Source organism: Gigantopelta aegis, chromosome 4 (assembly GCF_016097555.1).
Source record: "Gigantopelta aegis isolate Gae_Host chromosome 4, Gae_host_genome, whole genome shotgun sequence".
In the NCBI taxonomy this organism is placed as follows: Eukaryota; Metazoa; Mollusca; class Gastropoda; order Neomphalida; family Peltospiridae; genus Gigantopelta; species Gigantopelta aegis.
Genome location: NC_054702.1, coordinates 39,627,478 through 39,645,358, shown reverse-complemented (window position 1 = coordinate 39,645,358; position 17,881 = coordinate 39,627,478). Strand labels below are relative to the sequence as shown.

Below are 17,881 nucleotides of genomic sequence, written 5' to 3'. Positions count from 1 at the left end.
AACAAATTTTAACTTCTGACACCTGTGGTACATTCCTTTTGTATATATTGTAAAACTAAGTAAATAACAGAAAAGAGTTAACTCAGGTGAATTTGAAATAATCCATGTATCAGTGATACAATGAAAGTTAGCAGAACTTACATAATTAACAAATTAAAATCCTATAAAAAAATTCACAATAGAAACTTATCAAAATACGGTTCACTTGTTGGGAATAAAAACAAACAGCATTAATTAACAAGTCTTGCTATTGTTCTTTGGCAGTAACCATAGCGTGTATGTAGTTATGGATTATGTAACAAGTAATCAAACACATAAGCCTTCATTCCACTTAGTTGACGATCTATTATTCTGAATCCTCCACAACCAAGACACACACTCTTCACTTGGCTGCCAATTCACTCTTCTTTAAATTACTACCAGTTATGATAGCTTGATCAATCCACACACTTCAAGTTTTGGAAGTGTAGTATTTATTAAATGTCTATGATGAGACCACAAAATTAGTTTAAGATATCAAAGTTTGATTTTTCGAAGTCGGTTATTACTAGTTTGTATAGCAATTATGCCGGGATCGTCTCTTCAGTTTGAAAAATCGAAGTTTTGGAGAGATCGAAGTTTGAGTCATCGAAGTTTGACTGTATTTAATTTTTTTTTTTTTTTTAATGTAAAATATGTTTAATCAACTCTACAAAAATGTGTTGAATTATAAGAAACACATTTTGTTGAAGGATCGTCATACTTAAACTATTCAGATTTTTTACAATACTGTAATGATATAAATTCATGGCTTATTAAGATGTAAGGTTAATAATATTTTTGTTTCAACATATGCAGATTTTAAATGAACAATAGGTTTTTTTTGTGTGTTTGTTTAGTATATTATATTAAAGATAATTTAGCACTTTATAATGTAGTTAATTTTTTCAATTATCAAATTGATATTTTGGGGGTTACATTATATTATTGTAATAATTCTAGTTTTATTAGACATTATGACACATGAAATATTTTTGTTTTGTTTTGCTAAACTGGTTTTAAATACTTTTAGGTGGAATATATGGCTGAAGAAACAGGAACATTTGATGAAGAGGCAGTGTAAGGATTATTATTGCTCTGTATTCTATATAAACTTTGACATCCATATGTAAAGGAGATTTATAATGGGTTTTTTGGTCAATAGTCAGTATCATTAAGTAAAATATAAACAGTCTTTTATATTTAGGTAACAGCAAAAATATATAACTTAGTTCGAAGGTGGGACATAGCCCAATTGTAAAGGATTTTATTAATGTGCAGTCAGTGTTGGGTCAATCAACATTGGGTTATTTCTCATGGTACATACTGTTCTTTATGGAAAAAGGGGTGGGACGTAGCCCAATGGTAAATCGCTCAGTTCATGCAGTCAGTCTAGGATTGGGCTATTTCTCATTCCAGCCAGTACACTACAACTGGTATATTCAAGGCTGTGGTATGTGCTATCCTGTCTGTAGGATAGTGCATATAAAATATTCCCTGCTACTAATGGAAAAATGTAGCAGGCTTCCTCTCTAATTACCAAATGTTTGACATCCAGTAGCCGATGATTAATAAATGATTGTGCTGTAGTGGTGTCGTTAAAGAAAACAAACTTTATATAACTTAGTTCAGAATAGTGTTTTGTGTGTTAGAGAGAGAGTGAGTGAGGATGATGGGTATTTGCTAATTCTTGTTTTATTAATTTTTATCTCTAGTTTCGTATGGCCATGTCAAGGTTAGGATGCATTGACATATTGGGTATGCAGTGCAGATATATAGTGGATACAACCCAAGTGTCTTGTGATATCATAATTTATCAACACGAGTTGATAAAGTATGAAATCCTAGGATTTCCGAGGATTTTTATACTTTTATCAATGAGTGCTGATAAATTACGATATCACAAGACACGAGGAGGGTATTATTTTTATCATCCATTATCATTCTTTTCATTTGCAACAGTTATAAACAATATCAGTAATGGAGGTTGAATGTTACTATATTTGGCATTGGTAGACTCTTAACTAGCAGAACGACAGTGGCATGGCATCACTAATGATAGGTTTAGCGCTGAAACATACACAAGACCTAACAAAAGAAGCGATATCTCCTAGGACAATATCGCAGGAGATATCGCAAATTGTAGTGCCAGCGATATCTCCTGCAAAAGCCTTTAATGGATGATACTTTGGCATTACATGTACAGAAGGAAAGAGAGTATAAATGTAATATGTGTGTCACATGTACATGTATATATGACAAAATAAATTAGAGATAAGGAAAAGATACAAAAGTTGTTGCATATAAAGGAGGACAGTGAACTGGAGAGGGTGGGAAGTTGAATTGAGAATTATTATGATGCAAGTAAATATGCCATCACTGTGTGCTAACATGGTATAGAACAGAATATAGAATATTCAAAAGCGGATCTAGAGGGTCCCCAGGGACCCGCCCCCCCCCCCCACCCTCCTAAATTTTGCCACTGTTATAATTTTAGTATATATTAATTTTTTATTTTTTTTACGATCCCCTCCAAACCTCCCCCAAAGTTCCATTGGCATTCCACCTCATGTCATTGGGGCCCCCTCTAAATGGATTTTCTGGATCCACCACTGACATTAAAGACCATCTAAGCATTTTACTACGAAAATCCGAACATTTTTCACTAACCTCAGTTGAAGATTGTTCTTAAACATACATTTTCAATATTGCTGTCATGTAATTTTGAGTTTTGCTGTTTTCATTATGAAGATTGATTATTGTAATTGCACAAAGTACTTTCCTGTATTACAGAGTGAAGCTACAAGATCAATTTCCCAAAACATTACGAATCAAAGGACAGATTGTTCACCGGGGTCTTGAGCTTCTGTCAATTGACAATGAAAAGCCAGTGCCATGTATCAAGTTTGGCAGCACATACTACGGCACGGACATGACACAGTGTGCCTTGTTGTTCAATAATGGACCGGAACTCATTAATTTTGTGGCTGTTCTCGATGAGGATGCCATTGGACAGGAATTGGTAAGCAGATCCTAAAATACCTGTAGTCCTTCCCAGCCTCCATGAACGTTGTCTTTTGAAAATAATTTCTCTTTGATTTGACATAAAAATAAAAATAAAAATAAAAGTGTTTTGAAAGTAAAAAGAAAACACTATTTTTGTGTGCAGAAGATAAATAAAAATAAGTGTTTTGGAAGTAAAAAAAAAAGCACTATTTTTATGTGCAATTTAGAAAGCAGTCAGCTCAGAAATATATACCTTGTGGTACATACTATATAATGAAATGACTTTCTCTGGTGGGAAGGACTATAAATACACATTTAAACAAAGGGTGTAGTTCTTTTGGTGGATAAACTTGGAGAATGTGAATAGAACTCATTGATATTTTAGGTATTTATTAACCTTAATAAGAAACATGGGTGAGATGTCTACCTAAATATAAAGCATACTGGTAATATTTCTCACAGGACGTCTTTTTTTTCTTCTCTTCTGGCATCTTGCCACCAATTGGAAAAAATAGGAAAAAATGGAAATACAGTGAAACCCATCTAAACCAGACACCCTTAGTACCAAGACAAATGTCTGGTTTTAAGAGGGATTCGGTTTAGAGAGGTTAAGCTAGAGGGAATTTCGGTTTACAGAGGGTCTGGTTTTGAGAGGTTTCACTGTACTATGATAAATTGCTTGTTTGATATGTCGTGAAGGATTACATGTGATTATTCCAAAATAGATTAACTCCCCTTGTATGGTAGGTTAAAACCAGTGTATATACATAAAGTTATAATTGTGTCAAACAGAACATTGCTTTTTCTCAAATTGGCATCTCGTAGACATAACAGGTTTTGTAAAAAAAACATTTCAGTTGTTTAGAAATATTCGACTTACGTTAACAAACCATTAATGGAATGTAATTTGACACCAATAAGAAACATAGAGAAGATGACACTATTAGTTGCCAGATATGACAAATAAGTTTGTTATTAACCCAGGCTTTCTGCCAGGAAATAATTAGAGGGTACGTAATAAAAATAAAACAGATAATAAGTACTCTTATTGGGTGGAGTTCTCTTACTATAATTTTTCTGAAAATTATAAAAAGGTATCCATTAATTTCCAAAATTTTAGAGTATGTTATCAGAAACTCTGTTTAAAACTGCAGTCTGTCTCACAGGTGAGTATAAATAAACCTCATCATTCTGTTATTGGTAATGTACGTTCTTCTATTAAGTGTTTGTTGTATATATCTAGGTTGTTGATCTGACGTGGTCAATGGCTGTGACTCTGGCCCAGTGGGTGGATACTTGTAGTCGGAAAGGAGAAACAAATGTATTAAGTGTTTGTTGTATATATCTAGGGTGTTGATCTGACGCGGTCCACGGCTGCGACTCTGGCTCAGGGGGTGGATACTCGCAGTCGGAAGGGAGAAACCAATGTGTTAACATCTCTGATCACGGCAATACCCAACCAAGGAGTACTGAGACCGTACCAGAAGATACCTATTTTCTTCAGATTCAGTCCCAGGTGGGTAACAAAATCATCTTTTGATCAGCGTAATGTGTGGTTTTAGAAAAGAAACTGAAACTGTGTGTTTAGTATTAACATTTACACTTTTTTTAAATTATTGGTTTATATAACTACTTTGTTAGCATTTGTTGACACATTATTATCATTATTTTGAAACCAGTATTCTGCTATGCTGATCCTGATGTCGCATACTATTTTGACTCTGTCTCTCTCTCTCTCTCTCGTTATTTTTCCAAGATACCAAATGTACCTCTAAATTTTCAAAATGACAGCCTAAATATTATATAGTTATTTTTCATTAAGTCCTTGTAAATCTTCCTCACACATGCAAAACCTCTGAATCAAAACTAAATGTTCTTCTTCCTCCTTTCACTAAATATTTTTTTCACTTTAATCTAACTCTTGTGATGGTGTCTGGTGGATATTTTTCTAATTAGGAATTGGCATTGCCAATGAATAAAACATGGAACACCAGGGAACATTTTGTTTTTAAAATTTTGATCATCAACAGTTGCTGACCAATTCAACTTTGATTAACAACTAATAGTGAATCATATGTGATACATAAAAAATTTTTGAATTGTGTAGGTGGCATCTCTGAAACTTGCATAGTGAATCATGATGTGATACTGAACAAAGGGTTTGGTGAAAATGTTCCCCAAAACACTGACAGCATATTTTGTTTGTAGGTGGCATGCATCTAAAGAAGGATGGAAAGGACAAGTTAATTCACCTCCGAGAAAAGACTTTGTCATTTTTATGAGACTGGAGATTGTAGGATCACACAAAGGGTTTGGTGAAGGAGGTTCTTCCAGCAATGATGGTGAGGTTTTAACACTAGTGTTCATCTTGAAATTTCATTTCATTTATTTTTTATTTAATTGTTTTGGCATTGAACTTGATATGAACCTTCAGATTTTTTAGCATTGCATTCGTTAATAGTTTTGATTACCACTGTGGGGAATTAGTGTTAATAGGGTCCTCAGTTTTACACACTATAAAACAAACATAGTATATGTTTAAAGGTTTCAAGTTAGACTGAAAACAGGAAAGAGTTATTTGACCATCCATGTAAGTTTGGAGAGCAGATTTAGGAAGAAGTGGTGCAAAAGCATCTTCTTCTTTTTTTTAATTAAATTAAAAAAAAGTTATTACTTCCACATTATAATGTGGGGCGGGTACTTGCGTCACAGGATCGAATCACCTTGGTGGATCCATTCAAATGATTGGGTTTTTTTTATTGTTCCAACCAGTGCACCACAACTGTTCAAAGGCTATGGTATGTGTTTTCCTGTCTGTGAGAAAGTACATATAAAAGATCCCTTGCTGCATTAGGGAAAATGTAGAGGGTTTTCTCTGATGACTAAATGTTAGAATTACCAAATGTTTGACATCCAATAGCCGATGATTAGTTAATCAATGTGCTTTAGTGGTGCCTTTTAACAAAAACAAAAACTTCACATTATAATATATAAACCTACATAATGTAGTTTCATGTAATTAATATATCATTATTTTATTTTAGTTTAAATAATTAAATAAATAGACCTATATTAATTATTAATATTAATTCAATTACTGGTATTGTCTTCTCTGGGATTTTTATTTTTATACATTAATGTTCCATTTTATGGTAACAAATCAAACAAAAACAGTACTGAATACTTTTCATGAACCCCCCCCCCCCCCCCCCCACACACACACACACACACACATAACAACATCATTTCTGTGTTCATCTTGTACAATTGTTAACTTGTTTTCTACTTTATGCTGACAATGTGTTTGCATATTGCATAAACAAAGATGACCAAGATCTTGGTCTATTTAATCATCTATTCATTTCTTGTTGACAGTTGTAATATTTTGTTATGCATAAAAATACTTTCCTTTCAAGTAAACACTTTCATAAAGTGCACAGTTGAAAATTTAGATTTCTTTTACAGTGATAATATTTATTTGTCATTTGGTTAACATGTTTTTGTGGTCTCTTTTTGTGGTGACCACATTACTGATGACATAATGATTTTAATTCTGAGAAATGGAAAGCAAAGTTGATTTCCCTGGTGTGCTTGAATCTCTCTCCCCCCCCCCCCCCCCCCCCCCCCCCCCCCCCCCCCCCCCCCCCCCCCCACACACACACATAATCTCTGCATTTAATGGCAAAAATTAAAGTAAAAGATGGTACTATGCTATTCATGTAATCCTGTTTTAAATATTATAATGGTGGTGTATGTTTATGAATTAACTAATAAAATATTAATAAAAAAATACAGTATATATATATTACTTATCTTACTTCATTCTTTACAGAATTTAATAGCATTTAGAATTATTGTTTTAAACTTGCTTATTTGTGATTTAAATTATTAGCATATATAACAGGTGAATTATCGTTTAAAAATTGGCTATAATTGACAATGTGAGACCTAATATTATATTAATGGGTTTTTTACAATTTGATTTTGCAGGAAATTTTGCAGAAGTTTCACTGACAGGCACAGCGCTACCTGTTATGTTATCAATAGCTCCCACTTACAAATATGACTTTGGGGAGGCCTCTGTGGGAGAAAGTGTGGATGTGCTATGTACAGTCAACAATGAATCCACAATGCTGCCGGCAACATTCGTGTTCCGTCACATTGCACACTTCAATGTTCACCCTTCGAACGGATTCATAAACCCAGGACAGTCTCAAGATGTGATATTTTCATTTTCTCCAAACCAAGTTGGTCAGTATAATCTTTAGTATGTTAAATAGAGGATAATAAACAAGTTACCAGTTATTATCAAATTATTTCACGAGGGATAATAAATTTAATAATAACTGGTACCAAGTTTGTTATTCTGTTTATTACCCCAGCTATTTGGGGTCTTTTTTAAAGCCTTTATTTTTTATAGAACCTACATCGGCTACAATGTCCATTTGTATAGAAACGACGTAAACTACTTAACTATTCTGAGTATTGCTTTAACTTTGTATTTTATTCACGGTTCACAGATAATTTTCAAAACACAAAGTTCTATATTTTTTGTAAAAACAAAATCTATAACGAATTGCATTTAACTATCATTTTATTAAAAGTTTAACACTAAAATCAGAAAGACGTAAACACAAACGCTTTAAACTACGTGACGTCATTCTGTGTGCTTTGCCAAATCGTGATGACATCATATTTAGTACCGACAAGGTGATTGGTTTGTTGGCGTCAAATCGTCCAATAGTAGTGTATGTTAAACGAAATTATGATTTTTATTTTCCCTGTTATGAGTGCCTGCTGGGGTAATAAATATTTTATAGCATCTAGGGCCGAATTTACGAAGCCTGTTTTTCTTAAATGTTTGTATAGTTACACACATGTAAGACATAAACAGGCTTTGTAAATTCAGCCCCTACTGTTTGCTTGTTTGTGCATGTGGGTGTATTTATGTTTCACTCTTTAGGATTGTAAGATGTTCAAACCTTGAGCATTCTACTTGGTTTCGTTTTAAGTTATCTTGAATTATTAAAGTTCATGATTTACATACTGTCTGGGTTTTAAAAATAGTTTAATATCACCATATTTGCAACAGCAGATAGCACATTTATAAATCAAGTATGTTTACATTTTGAGTGTTTAAATATATTAGTTGAATACTAATTTATTATTTAAAACCCCCAACGATAATCATAATTTGATATACATTATGCATAACTATTTCTGTGACAAGTAGTTCGATTCATAATAGGAAAAACACATCATTAGATATTTTATATATCTAACTACTAAAAGTAATATTAAATTTTTTAAAATCATTAACATGCAAATAACATTTTTATGTAATGTTATATGATATGGACAGTCGTTACATTGGTAATTAAAAATATTGTCATAGACAGAAATGCTCAAATTTCTAATCAAATGAAACAATCCTGTAAAGACTCGTTTGCTTCTTAACTATTGTCAGGGATTAAAGTACTGTTGTCTGTTTTCAATTTTTTTGTCTGTATTATTTGTCTACAGGCACCTTCAAGTCACAGCAGTTGGTGTATGTGATAGGCCACGTGGCAGACGATCACAATCCCACCCTGTGTCACCCCGAAGTCATTTCCACGTTGATCGTCAAATTTGTGGGATGTAGCAAGTCCGTCACCAAGAAGCCGTGTCCTAAATTTAATCCAGGTACAATCTCACACAGGGCATATGATGTAGACTTATATTCTGGTTTCAGTTAAAGTTAATCACCGCATGTACAAATTCTGAAATGGGTGTGGAAGTTCAGTTGTATTCACTTTGTGTAATCTGCCCTTAATATTAATACTGAATTGATTATTTTCACCAAATTACAATCATTAATCATCATCTGTTTAGTGATTTCTAGTAAAAGAAATATGATTTCATTCTACTATATATTCTTTATGTTTTGATTATATTTTTGTATTTTCAGTATGCACTTTCATTGCTTATGAGCCAATATTTTTTATTTATTGTTTTGTGTCAGTATGCTTTGACGAAGTTTTTAACAAAATATTTCTTAGAATCTATTCAGTCTGCCTGTTACAGAATAGCAGTATAAAATGTATTTTGTTTCTAGTTTGTTACAAAATGGCAGTATAAAATACCATTTCATTTCTGTTTCTAATTTTACAATAATCCTATCTGTTATTGTCATGTGTTGTTAATTCTGCTGTCAGGCATCACTCCATTAATCACCAATGAAGTGGGATTGTTCGTGGAGACGACATTTTCCAAGCTGGAGAAAGAAAAGCCACGGAATGCAGTTCTCTGTTCCACAAAGTCAAAGCTTCACCATCTGAAAACTGCATCGGCTACTGATGATTCTGATGTCCGGGTGGCATTCCCAAATGACAGAACACACAGTATCAGACCAACTGACAGAAAAGAAACATATAAGTATGTCATCAACAAATGGGGAGATTCCGTAAACTAGCAACAGTAAAGTTAATCGTTCCATTTAAATGTAGTATTTATTTCAGATATTGGTTTTTACTATACACTCAAAAATATCACTCATTGTCTTATATGACATTTTGTAGAATCACCCATAGGAGTAGGGTGAGGTGAGAGTATTTTACGTGGGAAAAGGTAGGCAAAATTCCTGATGTATTCAATAGATAAAGATTCACTACTGCAGTACTTTTTCCTGAGTTTGATGGTTAAAGTTTACTGTAATATCAATTAAAAAACAGGGTGACTTTTTTGTAATATCTATTATAAAATCAGTCATCATTTTTAACACCCAAGATTATGGACTCTACCATAATAATATTTAGAAATTAGGAAAAGTGTGTTACTTCCTGTCCTGGAGAGAGGAGCCAGCCAAGGTCCGGCACTTGTGCCCAGGACAGGTGTGCACTTCAACAGCTTGTTCTGAATGTGCACGTTAAACACTTTGACCTGACCTGTGTCTTAGTGACTTGCATTTCATCATCTGTCAAATCAGTTCTTAGTGGACAATGCTGACTAGTTGATTTTTAAACTTCACTTTAGATAACCGTTTTAGTTTTATTCGCCTGCCCCCATGTGATTTTATGGTGTGTAAGATAAGGATTGTCTGATCTATTACATTTTAGGTGTTCAGAATCACAAGCTTTTTTTCAAAATACCACTGAACACATTTGTATTCTTACACAGATATGACTTGGCAAACTGGTTCTATTGTTGCAGACATTTTACCTAAAACCATTCTATCTCTTTTTTTTCTACTCTCAATGAAATTCAGGACAATCTTTTTTTCTTCTACTCTCAATGAAATTCAGGACAATTTTCACAAAGCGAGAACGCCACCAGTTTGTTGATCCGGACTATTCATACACTGACGAGGAGATGACAGATCGACATGCTCACCGATTCAAGTACATCAACCTGTTCAAGGAACTCAGGAACAGGAGAATCACCAAACAGAAAACAAAGTATGTACCTGTCTATAAAGACGCATCAACATAACTATATGAGTAGCTTTTGTGAAACGGTGGTCGCTATGTGAAAGTTAAAGTGAAGGCAGAAAGTACATATACTAAAGTTCCTTTTATTAGCAATTTGACCTTAAAACCTGTGTAAACCAGGGCCCGTGCTTATAAAACTTAGACCATGAACAAACCGGAATCCTGTCAAAACCAGCCAAGTTTCACAGTCCCAAATTTGATAAATTTTACAATGCAACCCTCTAAACATTAGGGGTCCCATTTCACTAAACATTGTAAGTCTACGTCTGCTACTAGCAATTATACCGGTCGTGCGTTTGCACGTGTTTTGCATCAATTTCACACACAAAATTAAATATTACGGAAGCTGGAGTATTTTAAAGACAAAAGAAAATTAACTATGTGTTCTTCTAACTGTATTTGTTGAACTATAATAGTAATAAGAATTGTGGTTTAGTCGTAGATTTACGTTTACGTGTAAAACTAGGCTTACGATGTTTTGTGAAATTGGGCCCAGATCTTGTTTAAATTGGACAAAATATTTCAGTCCCTAGAGTGATCCAGTTCAAACAGGTTTCACTGTACTAGGTCCATTATAGTGAATTGAATTGCTTATTAAAGCATATGCAGCAGTTACATTCCTTAGGCTTTAAGCAAGTACAGGTCCATACACTGTTTTCAGGGTTGATCCATTCAACTGACTGGGTTTTTTTCCCGTTCCAACCAGTGCACCACAACTAGACAACATCCGTGGTATGTGCTTTCCTATCTGTGGGAAAGTGCATATAAAAGATCCTTTCTGCATTAGGAAAAATGTGGCGGGTTTCCTCTGATAACTACGTGTCAGAATTACCAAATGTTTGACATCCATTAGCCAATGATTAATTAATCAATGTGCTCTAGTGGTGGCATTAAACAAAAACAAACTTTAACTGTTTTCAGGGTTTGACCACAAATTAACATTGTTTGACCTCCAGTAGTCAGTGTTTTTCATTTGTGCTGCAGTGTTAAGCTTTAAGCATTCATTCAGTTTATTTCATTAATCATTACATGAACTTTCATGTCAATTGTTTTGTTTTAAAAAGTTGAGAATTATAAAAAATGGCAGCATGAATCAGATTTGTTACAGTAAGTTTTTGTTGTGTTTTTTGCAGTTAGATATTAAGTTTGTGTTAATGCATCTTAGGGGATTTTTACCTCACAACCCCATATCCCTTTGTGCAATAACTAGGAACATTCTTTTGTGGAAGTAGTTCCCTTCTGGCCAAATTATTAAATTGTAACCTCACAACCCCATATCCCTTTGTGCAGTAACTAGGAATATTCTTTTGTGGAAGTAGTTCCCTTCTGGCCAAATTATTAAATTGTAACCTCACAACCCCATATCCCTTTGTGCAGTAACTAGGAACATTCTTTTGTGGAAGTAGTTCTCTTCTGGCCAAATTATTAAATTGTAACCTCACAACCCCATATCCCTTTGTGCAATAACTAGGAACATTCTTTTGTGGAAGTAGTTCCCTTCTGGCCAAATTATTAAATTGTAACAAAATAGTATCTGTATAAAAGGCATTAAAACAAGTTTTAATTTACATTTTTATTCAAATTTGAATTACAATTGGCTTTTGTAGTAACATTTAAAAAGAAAATCACAATTAACTATGTTTCTTTAAAACATTTTAAAGTTTTCAGTTTTTGGCTTCAAGAGATTATATTAATATACATTTTACTAATGGACATATGGTGGTTATATTAGCAGTTATTTTGGAATATTTCTTTTAATGTTAAAATATTATTTTCAGGGAGTTTTGGCAGACAAACAACCCATTGGACATTGGAATTACAAATGCATCTGGTCTAACACCCAAGGAGCTCAAGCTAGGAGACATCCAACAGAATCAAACAGGTGTGTTTACTTTTACTCATGGTTTGTTACGGACACAAAGTACAGTGCTTCGCCAGTTATGTTTCTCTCATTGTGATCAGTATAAAGCTAATGACGTAATTTTACTGGCATTTTACGTTTTCATGTATCCATGTTCATTATTATTGTTGTTATATATGTGTACTACATGTATGCATATTCTTCAGATATATGTACAATGTTTAGCCTGTAATGTAACTGTAAGGTAGTGATATTGGGGCCCCAACCCTGACACTACGATATTTGTTTCTAGGGTCAATGAACTTTATTTTAAAAAATAAATTAAAAACACTTTTTTTTTCTCACTTTACCCACCTTGATGGCACAGTGTAAGACTTTTAAATGATGAGTGTAAGACTTTTAAATGATGGTTTCATATCTTAGACCTGTATCTAATCGGTGAATATATTACAAGTCTTAGTGGTGGAGTGGTTAGGCAGTCAGTTTTAAGGATCATAGGTACTGGGATCATGTCTTGGTACTGGTCGGATCAAGAGTTAGTGCACAGCTCAGTGGGGAGATGTAAGGCAACCACACAGATTTCTTTTTAATCACTAACCATTAACCTCTGACCTGAAAAACAGTCCAGGTAGTTGAACCTCAGTTGGATATAATAAAAATTTTATAAATTGAAATAAAATAAAGGTATTGGCATGAAATAATAGGGATTATTTATGTAGTTATTCTTTTATAATTTTCATGCTGTAAAGTAGATTAATATTGCAATACATTTTTATCTTCACAAATATGCAGCTTAGTGAATGTTCACAACATGCAAATTTTGCAAATGGCTGTATATATATGCATTGCATATCTGCAAATATGGTAATGCCTGCATACAAATTTTGTGATGTTAGGTTGTGCATGCAAAGTAAAATTTATAGTCACACATTTGTTCATGGGTTACAGTAGTTACTCAGGGCTTTAAATATCGTACTCTTTGTATTTTGTGCATTTTGTCTAACTCTAAAAAAATCAATATAGCTGATTTCCAAAATAGAAGTGGTTAAATTCTACAAATGTCACCAATGAACAATTGATCCTGATATCTAGTTTCTGGTAAGATTTCTGTATTTGTGCTACAAATGTATCTAGGATTTATTTGGATCTTGAAAACGATGTGGTATTCTCTAATGTTGACTTAATTATTTCAGTTCCTGAACCTCCAAATGTTGATTGGAAACTTTTGAGCACGAAGCAGCTGATAAGTGTGGAGAAAGACACCATGTCAAAGCCTGTAAGTAATGTTTTTAAGTGTGCTTCAGAAACAAAATTTACTTTTCTGAAACTTGAATTATTTATGCCTGTCATGAAATTAAATATTAGGTAACTTTTGAAAACTTGACAGGTTTTTTTTTTAATAATTTTTTGCATGATAGTTATCTTGATCTAAAACAGTGTACTATTTCTCCTTCTATAATGGGATCATAAAAAAGTCCAGCAGTGAGAGAAATGAGGTAGTTATAGGTGAGGGAACTATTGTCCGTCCCAGATTCCATGAACAATGTTTTTTGTAAATAATTTCAGTTTGATTTTATGTAAGAAAAAAAGTAAAAGTGTTTTGGTAATAACACAAAAATTACTAATTTTGTGTGCAATTTAGAAAACAATTAGCTCAGAAATAAATAAGTTGTAGTGCAAATACCATACAGACTACAGATGCTTGATTTTAACAATACCATAAAAGCAACATTATCAGGGCTAGCCCTGGATGTGCAAAACGTTTCGCCAAATCATCTTAAAAAATGCTAAATCACTGTTATTTTCCAAAAAAACTAAACAATTAGTACATGAAATTTGTTCGCCAAATCAAAATAAAATTGTCATTATTATTATATTAAATACCCAATAACAATCAGTTTTAAAGTTGACCTGGGTATCTAACGAATCTCTGCTTGAATTCTTTTCCTTATCTTCCCTTACCCTTTCCTTATCTTCTCTCTTTGCTTTTTATTTTGTTCCCTTTTGACCCTCAGATTACAAGTTGGAAACTAATTGTATGAGGAAGCCTATATAGAGTCATATTTATAAACAGAAAATCTTAAACATCACATATAATATATATTTTTATAATTTTGTATGTCATAATATTTGTATATAACTTTTATGTGATACTGTAAGACAATGATTCAAGGCTCCCCAATCTTGACATTGCCTATGATCTGAGGGTAATAAAAAAAAAAATATAATAAAAAAAAAAAAAAAAAAAATATGTTTTTTTTCGCCAATTGTTCCTAAAATTCGCAGTTGGCGAATTTGGTGAGTGGCAGACCTAGCCCTGACTATTCTTTAATTGATTGTTGGGGGAAAATCAGATGATACCCCAATAGAAGGGAATACTGAACAATATTTGATGTCAAGATAAGTATGCTCAATTTATGTAAAAAGTGATATTTGTTTTGTCATTTGCTGAGATATTTTGGGGTTGTGGGGTTTTTTTTAAATTATTATTCTTACATCCATATATTGTTGTTTTTGTAGGTGCGTGATGGGTTGAATGCTCTACCTACCACTCAGCGAGAGAAAAAGGATTGTATCCAAATTCTTAGTCCTCAACAACTTCACCAACTTGTCATTGGTAATATAACATGATTTTAAATTTAAAAGTTTCTTATCTGTGGTGCCAAATGTATAGTCTTATACATCTATACTAATCAGTGTTGACAATCTGAAGGCTTAAGTTGTGGTTTTGAAAAAAATACAAAAATTTAAAAGTTCATTTTGATAAACATGTTTCATAATATATTTGAATAAAATGTATTTTGTTTGCTTAACATAAAATTAAATTTTGCTACACATTTTAAAACAAAATCAGGTCCAGCTCTGGGTGATCAGAATATTTTGCCAAATCAGGCATCAAAATAAGTCGAGAACGGTTGTTCAGGTTACCGGGAGGTTACCACATGTTCTCAACAAAAATTTCAACGAACAGTAGTTTTGTTTCTGAAGATAAATCAGGCAATGCATTCTGGACTTCCGCGTTTCTGATACAATTTCAGAATGTCCAAGTTTTAGCAGTGTCAACTAGATGTGTGCTGAGTAGTTTGCAAGAACATTTAATTTAAACATAGAAGTACCGGAAAACAGTCTATATAGTTGTGATAACCTGTAAATGGGTTACCAGACACAATGCTTATTTCGATGCCTGCAAATTATCTCAGAAAAGCCAAATCTATAGCTATTTTACAACAAAATATCAATTATTACATAATGGGTTTTTTTGCCAAATAAAACTAAAATTCGCCAATTGTTCTTAAAATTCGACATTGGTGGATTTGGTGAGTGGCAGAGATAGCCCTGAAATTCACCAAATCAGTAAAGTTATTTGGCAAGTTTGCAGTCTAGAAACCTTGTTTTGGTGATCTATATATGAGAGACAGGAGATGCAATTTGTTCTGATATAAACTGTTTTATTGTATTGATATATAACACCAAGACATGAATTTATACATTATCTTGTATCTGGCAAATGTTAAAAAAAAAAATTGTTACCATTTATCCTTTTAATTATTATATCTTGATTTAGAGAGCCCATTCATAAATTGCGACAGAAAATTTTAATAATATTTTTTTCTACTATTTCAGAAATGTTCATATATATTATTTAAAGTCCAGTATTATTATTTAGGCCGTAATTATCTAACTTGACCCGGTAATAATTTCTATTCCGGGTCAGGCCCCTGGCTATCCAGAGACGGGACCCGGGACAGACATGCTCGAAACCTTTGTGGTATATGAGCAAAATTATCCGCTCCATTTATCCTCAGTTTTAACCGGCGTCGTGGTTAGGTCATCGGTCTACAGGCTGGTAGGTACTTGGTTCGGATCCCAGTCGAGGCATGGGATTTTTAATCCAGATACCGCAAGGTTCAGTGGGTAGGTGTAAACCACTTGCACCGACCAGTGATCCATAACTGGTTCAACAAAGGCCATGGTTTGTGCTATCCTGCCTATGGGAAGTGTAAATAAAAGATCCCTTGCTGCCTGTTGTAAAAGAGTAGCCTGTGTGGCGACAGCAGGTTTCCTCTAAAAAACAGTGTCAGAATGACCATATGTTTGACGTCCAATAGCCGATGATAAGATAAAAAAATCAATGTGCTCTAGTGGTGTCGTTAAATAAAAAAACTTTACTTTACTTTTATCCTAAATTTTAAATGTCAAGATGATTTTACATTTTTGATTCTTTACAAATCTCCTTATTGAATTCTTCAATCATTCTTCAAGATTACGTTTAACTGTTGCAGTTAAACAATGTTAATTAAGATAGCCTAATCAACAGTGAGTAAATAATGAGCCGGGTTTGTCATCAAACAACCATTGTTTTCCATTACTATACATGTAATTATATTGTAATGTAAATGGGTTTTTTGAGCAAAACGTACAGGTTAACAACCATTTTCACTTTCTGTACAGGACCTCCTGTTATTGACTTTGGTAAAGTGTGTTTGAAGTCGACCAATCAGAAGCACCTGAACATTGTGAACAACCTCAACCAATACATCCATGTTGTCTCTGAGGTAAAGCTTATTCATTTCAGATTGTTTTCTCTACGAATAGTAACTGTTACACTTTGTTATTGTTATAGATGTTAATTAAGTTTACCTTATTAAAGATAACTGGAGCATTTCCTTTATATATATGAAGTTACTCTTATGCCATTAAAAAAAGCATTTTCATCAGTTTCAAGACTGATAGATACAGAATTCATATCCCACCAGAGGTGATGAGGCAGTTTTTCTTCCATACCACCTCCAGCTCCGATCAATACACCCCAGTGCATAGTAGAAAGGGGCTATAGGGTCACATAGTCTAATTTACACCTGCTTCGTTACTGCAATTATGGGCATATGTATCTCAAATGTACCATTGTAAGGGATGATTACCCAGTATGCACTACAGGTTTCATGCATGTACCATGTATTCAGGTGATATTGAGATAACTCGGCTTGACAGCAAGTAATGAAATACTTCACCATTCATTTCATTGTTATGTATAAGTTTGACAACACCAAAACAATATGTTTGTCTCCATGTTCTGTTTGGGGCGGGACGTAGCCCAGTGGTAAAGCGTTCGCTTGATGTGCAGTCGGTCTGGGATCGATCCCCGGTGGTGGGCCCATTGGGCTATTTCTTGCTCCAGCCAGTGCACCACGAGTGGTATATCAAATGCCATGGTATGTGTTACCCTGTCTGTGGGATGATGTATATAAAAGATCCCTTGCTGCTAATCGAAAAAGAGTAGCCCATGAAGAGTCGACAGCTGGTTTCCTCTCTCAATATCTGTGTGGTCCTTAACCATATGTCCGACGCCATATAAGTAAGTAAAATGTGTGGAGTGCATTGTTAAATAAAACATTTCCTTCCTTCCTTCCTTCCATGTTCTGTCTGTGGTATTAAAAGTTGAAAAGAAACATTTGCTAATTCATCGGTTATGTTATTTTGGGTTTTTTTGTTACTTAGATTGACTCACGAGAATTAAGACAGAGCAGCC

General features: G+C 33.6%; 1 protein-coding gene across 1 annotated transcript in view; it reads left to right on the top strand.

Annotated features, from left to right (window-relative positions):
• The window catches only part of LOC121370533 (cilia- and flagella-associated protein 47-like), an 86,086-nt gene that overhangs the window by 4,742 nt on the left and 63,463 nt on the right, over nucleotides 1-17,881 (top strand). The window contains exons 4-16 of the mRNA XM_041495834.1: nucleotides 1,052-1,098; nucleotides 2,812-3,040; nucleotides 4,374-4,540; nucleotides 5,233-5,366; nucleotides 7,015-7,275; nucleotides 8,548-8,706; nucleotides 9,219-9,438; nucleotides 10,305-10,457; nucleotides 12,269-12,372; nucleotides 13,545-13,627; nucleotides 14,872-14,968; nucleotides 16,804-16,907; nucleotides 17,851-17,881. The exon at nucleotides 17,851-17,881 is cut by the window's right edge and continues 82 nt beyond it. Of these exons, the coding sequence (XP_041351768.1) occupies nucleotides 1,052-1,098; nucleotides 2,812-3,040; nucleotides 4,374-4,540; nucleotides 5,233-5,366; nucleotides 7,015-7,275; nucleotides 8,548-8,706; nucleotides 9,219-9,438; nucleotides 10,305-10,457; nucleotides 12,269-12,372; nucleotides 13,545-13,627; nucleotides 14,872-14,968; nucleotides 16,804-16,907; nucleotides 17,851-17,881 (1,789 nt within the window). The remainder of the gene's footprint in view (nucleotides 1-1,051; nucleotides 1,099-2,811; nucleotides 3,041-4,373; nucleotides 4,541-5,232; nucleotides 5,367-7,014; nucleotides 7,276-8,547; nucleotides 8,707-9,218; nucleotides 9,439-10,304; nucleotides 10,458-12,268; nucleotides 12,373-13,544; nucleotides 13,628-14,871; nucleotides 14,969-16,803; nucleotides 16,908-17,850) is intronic.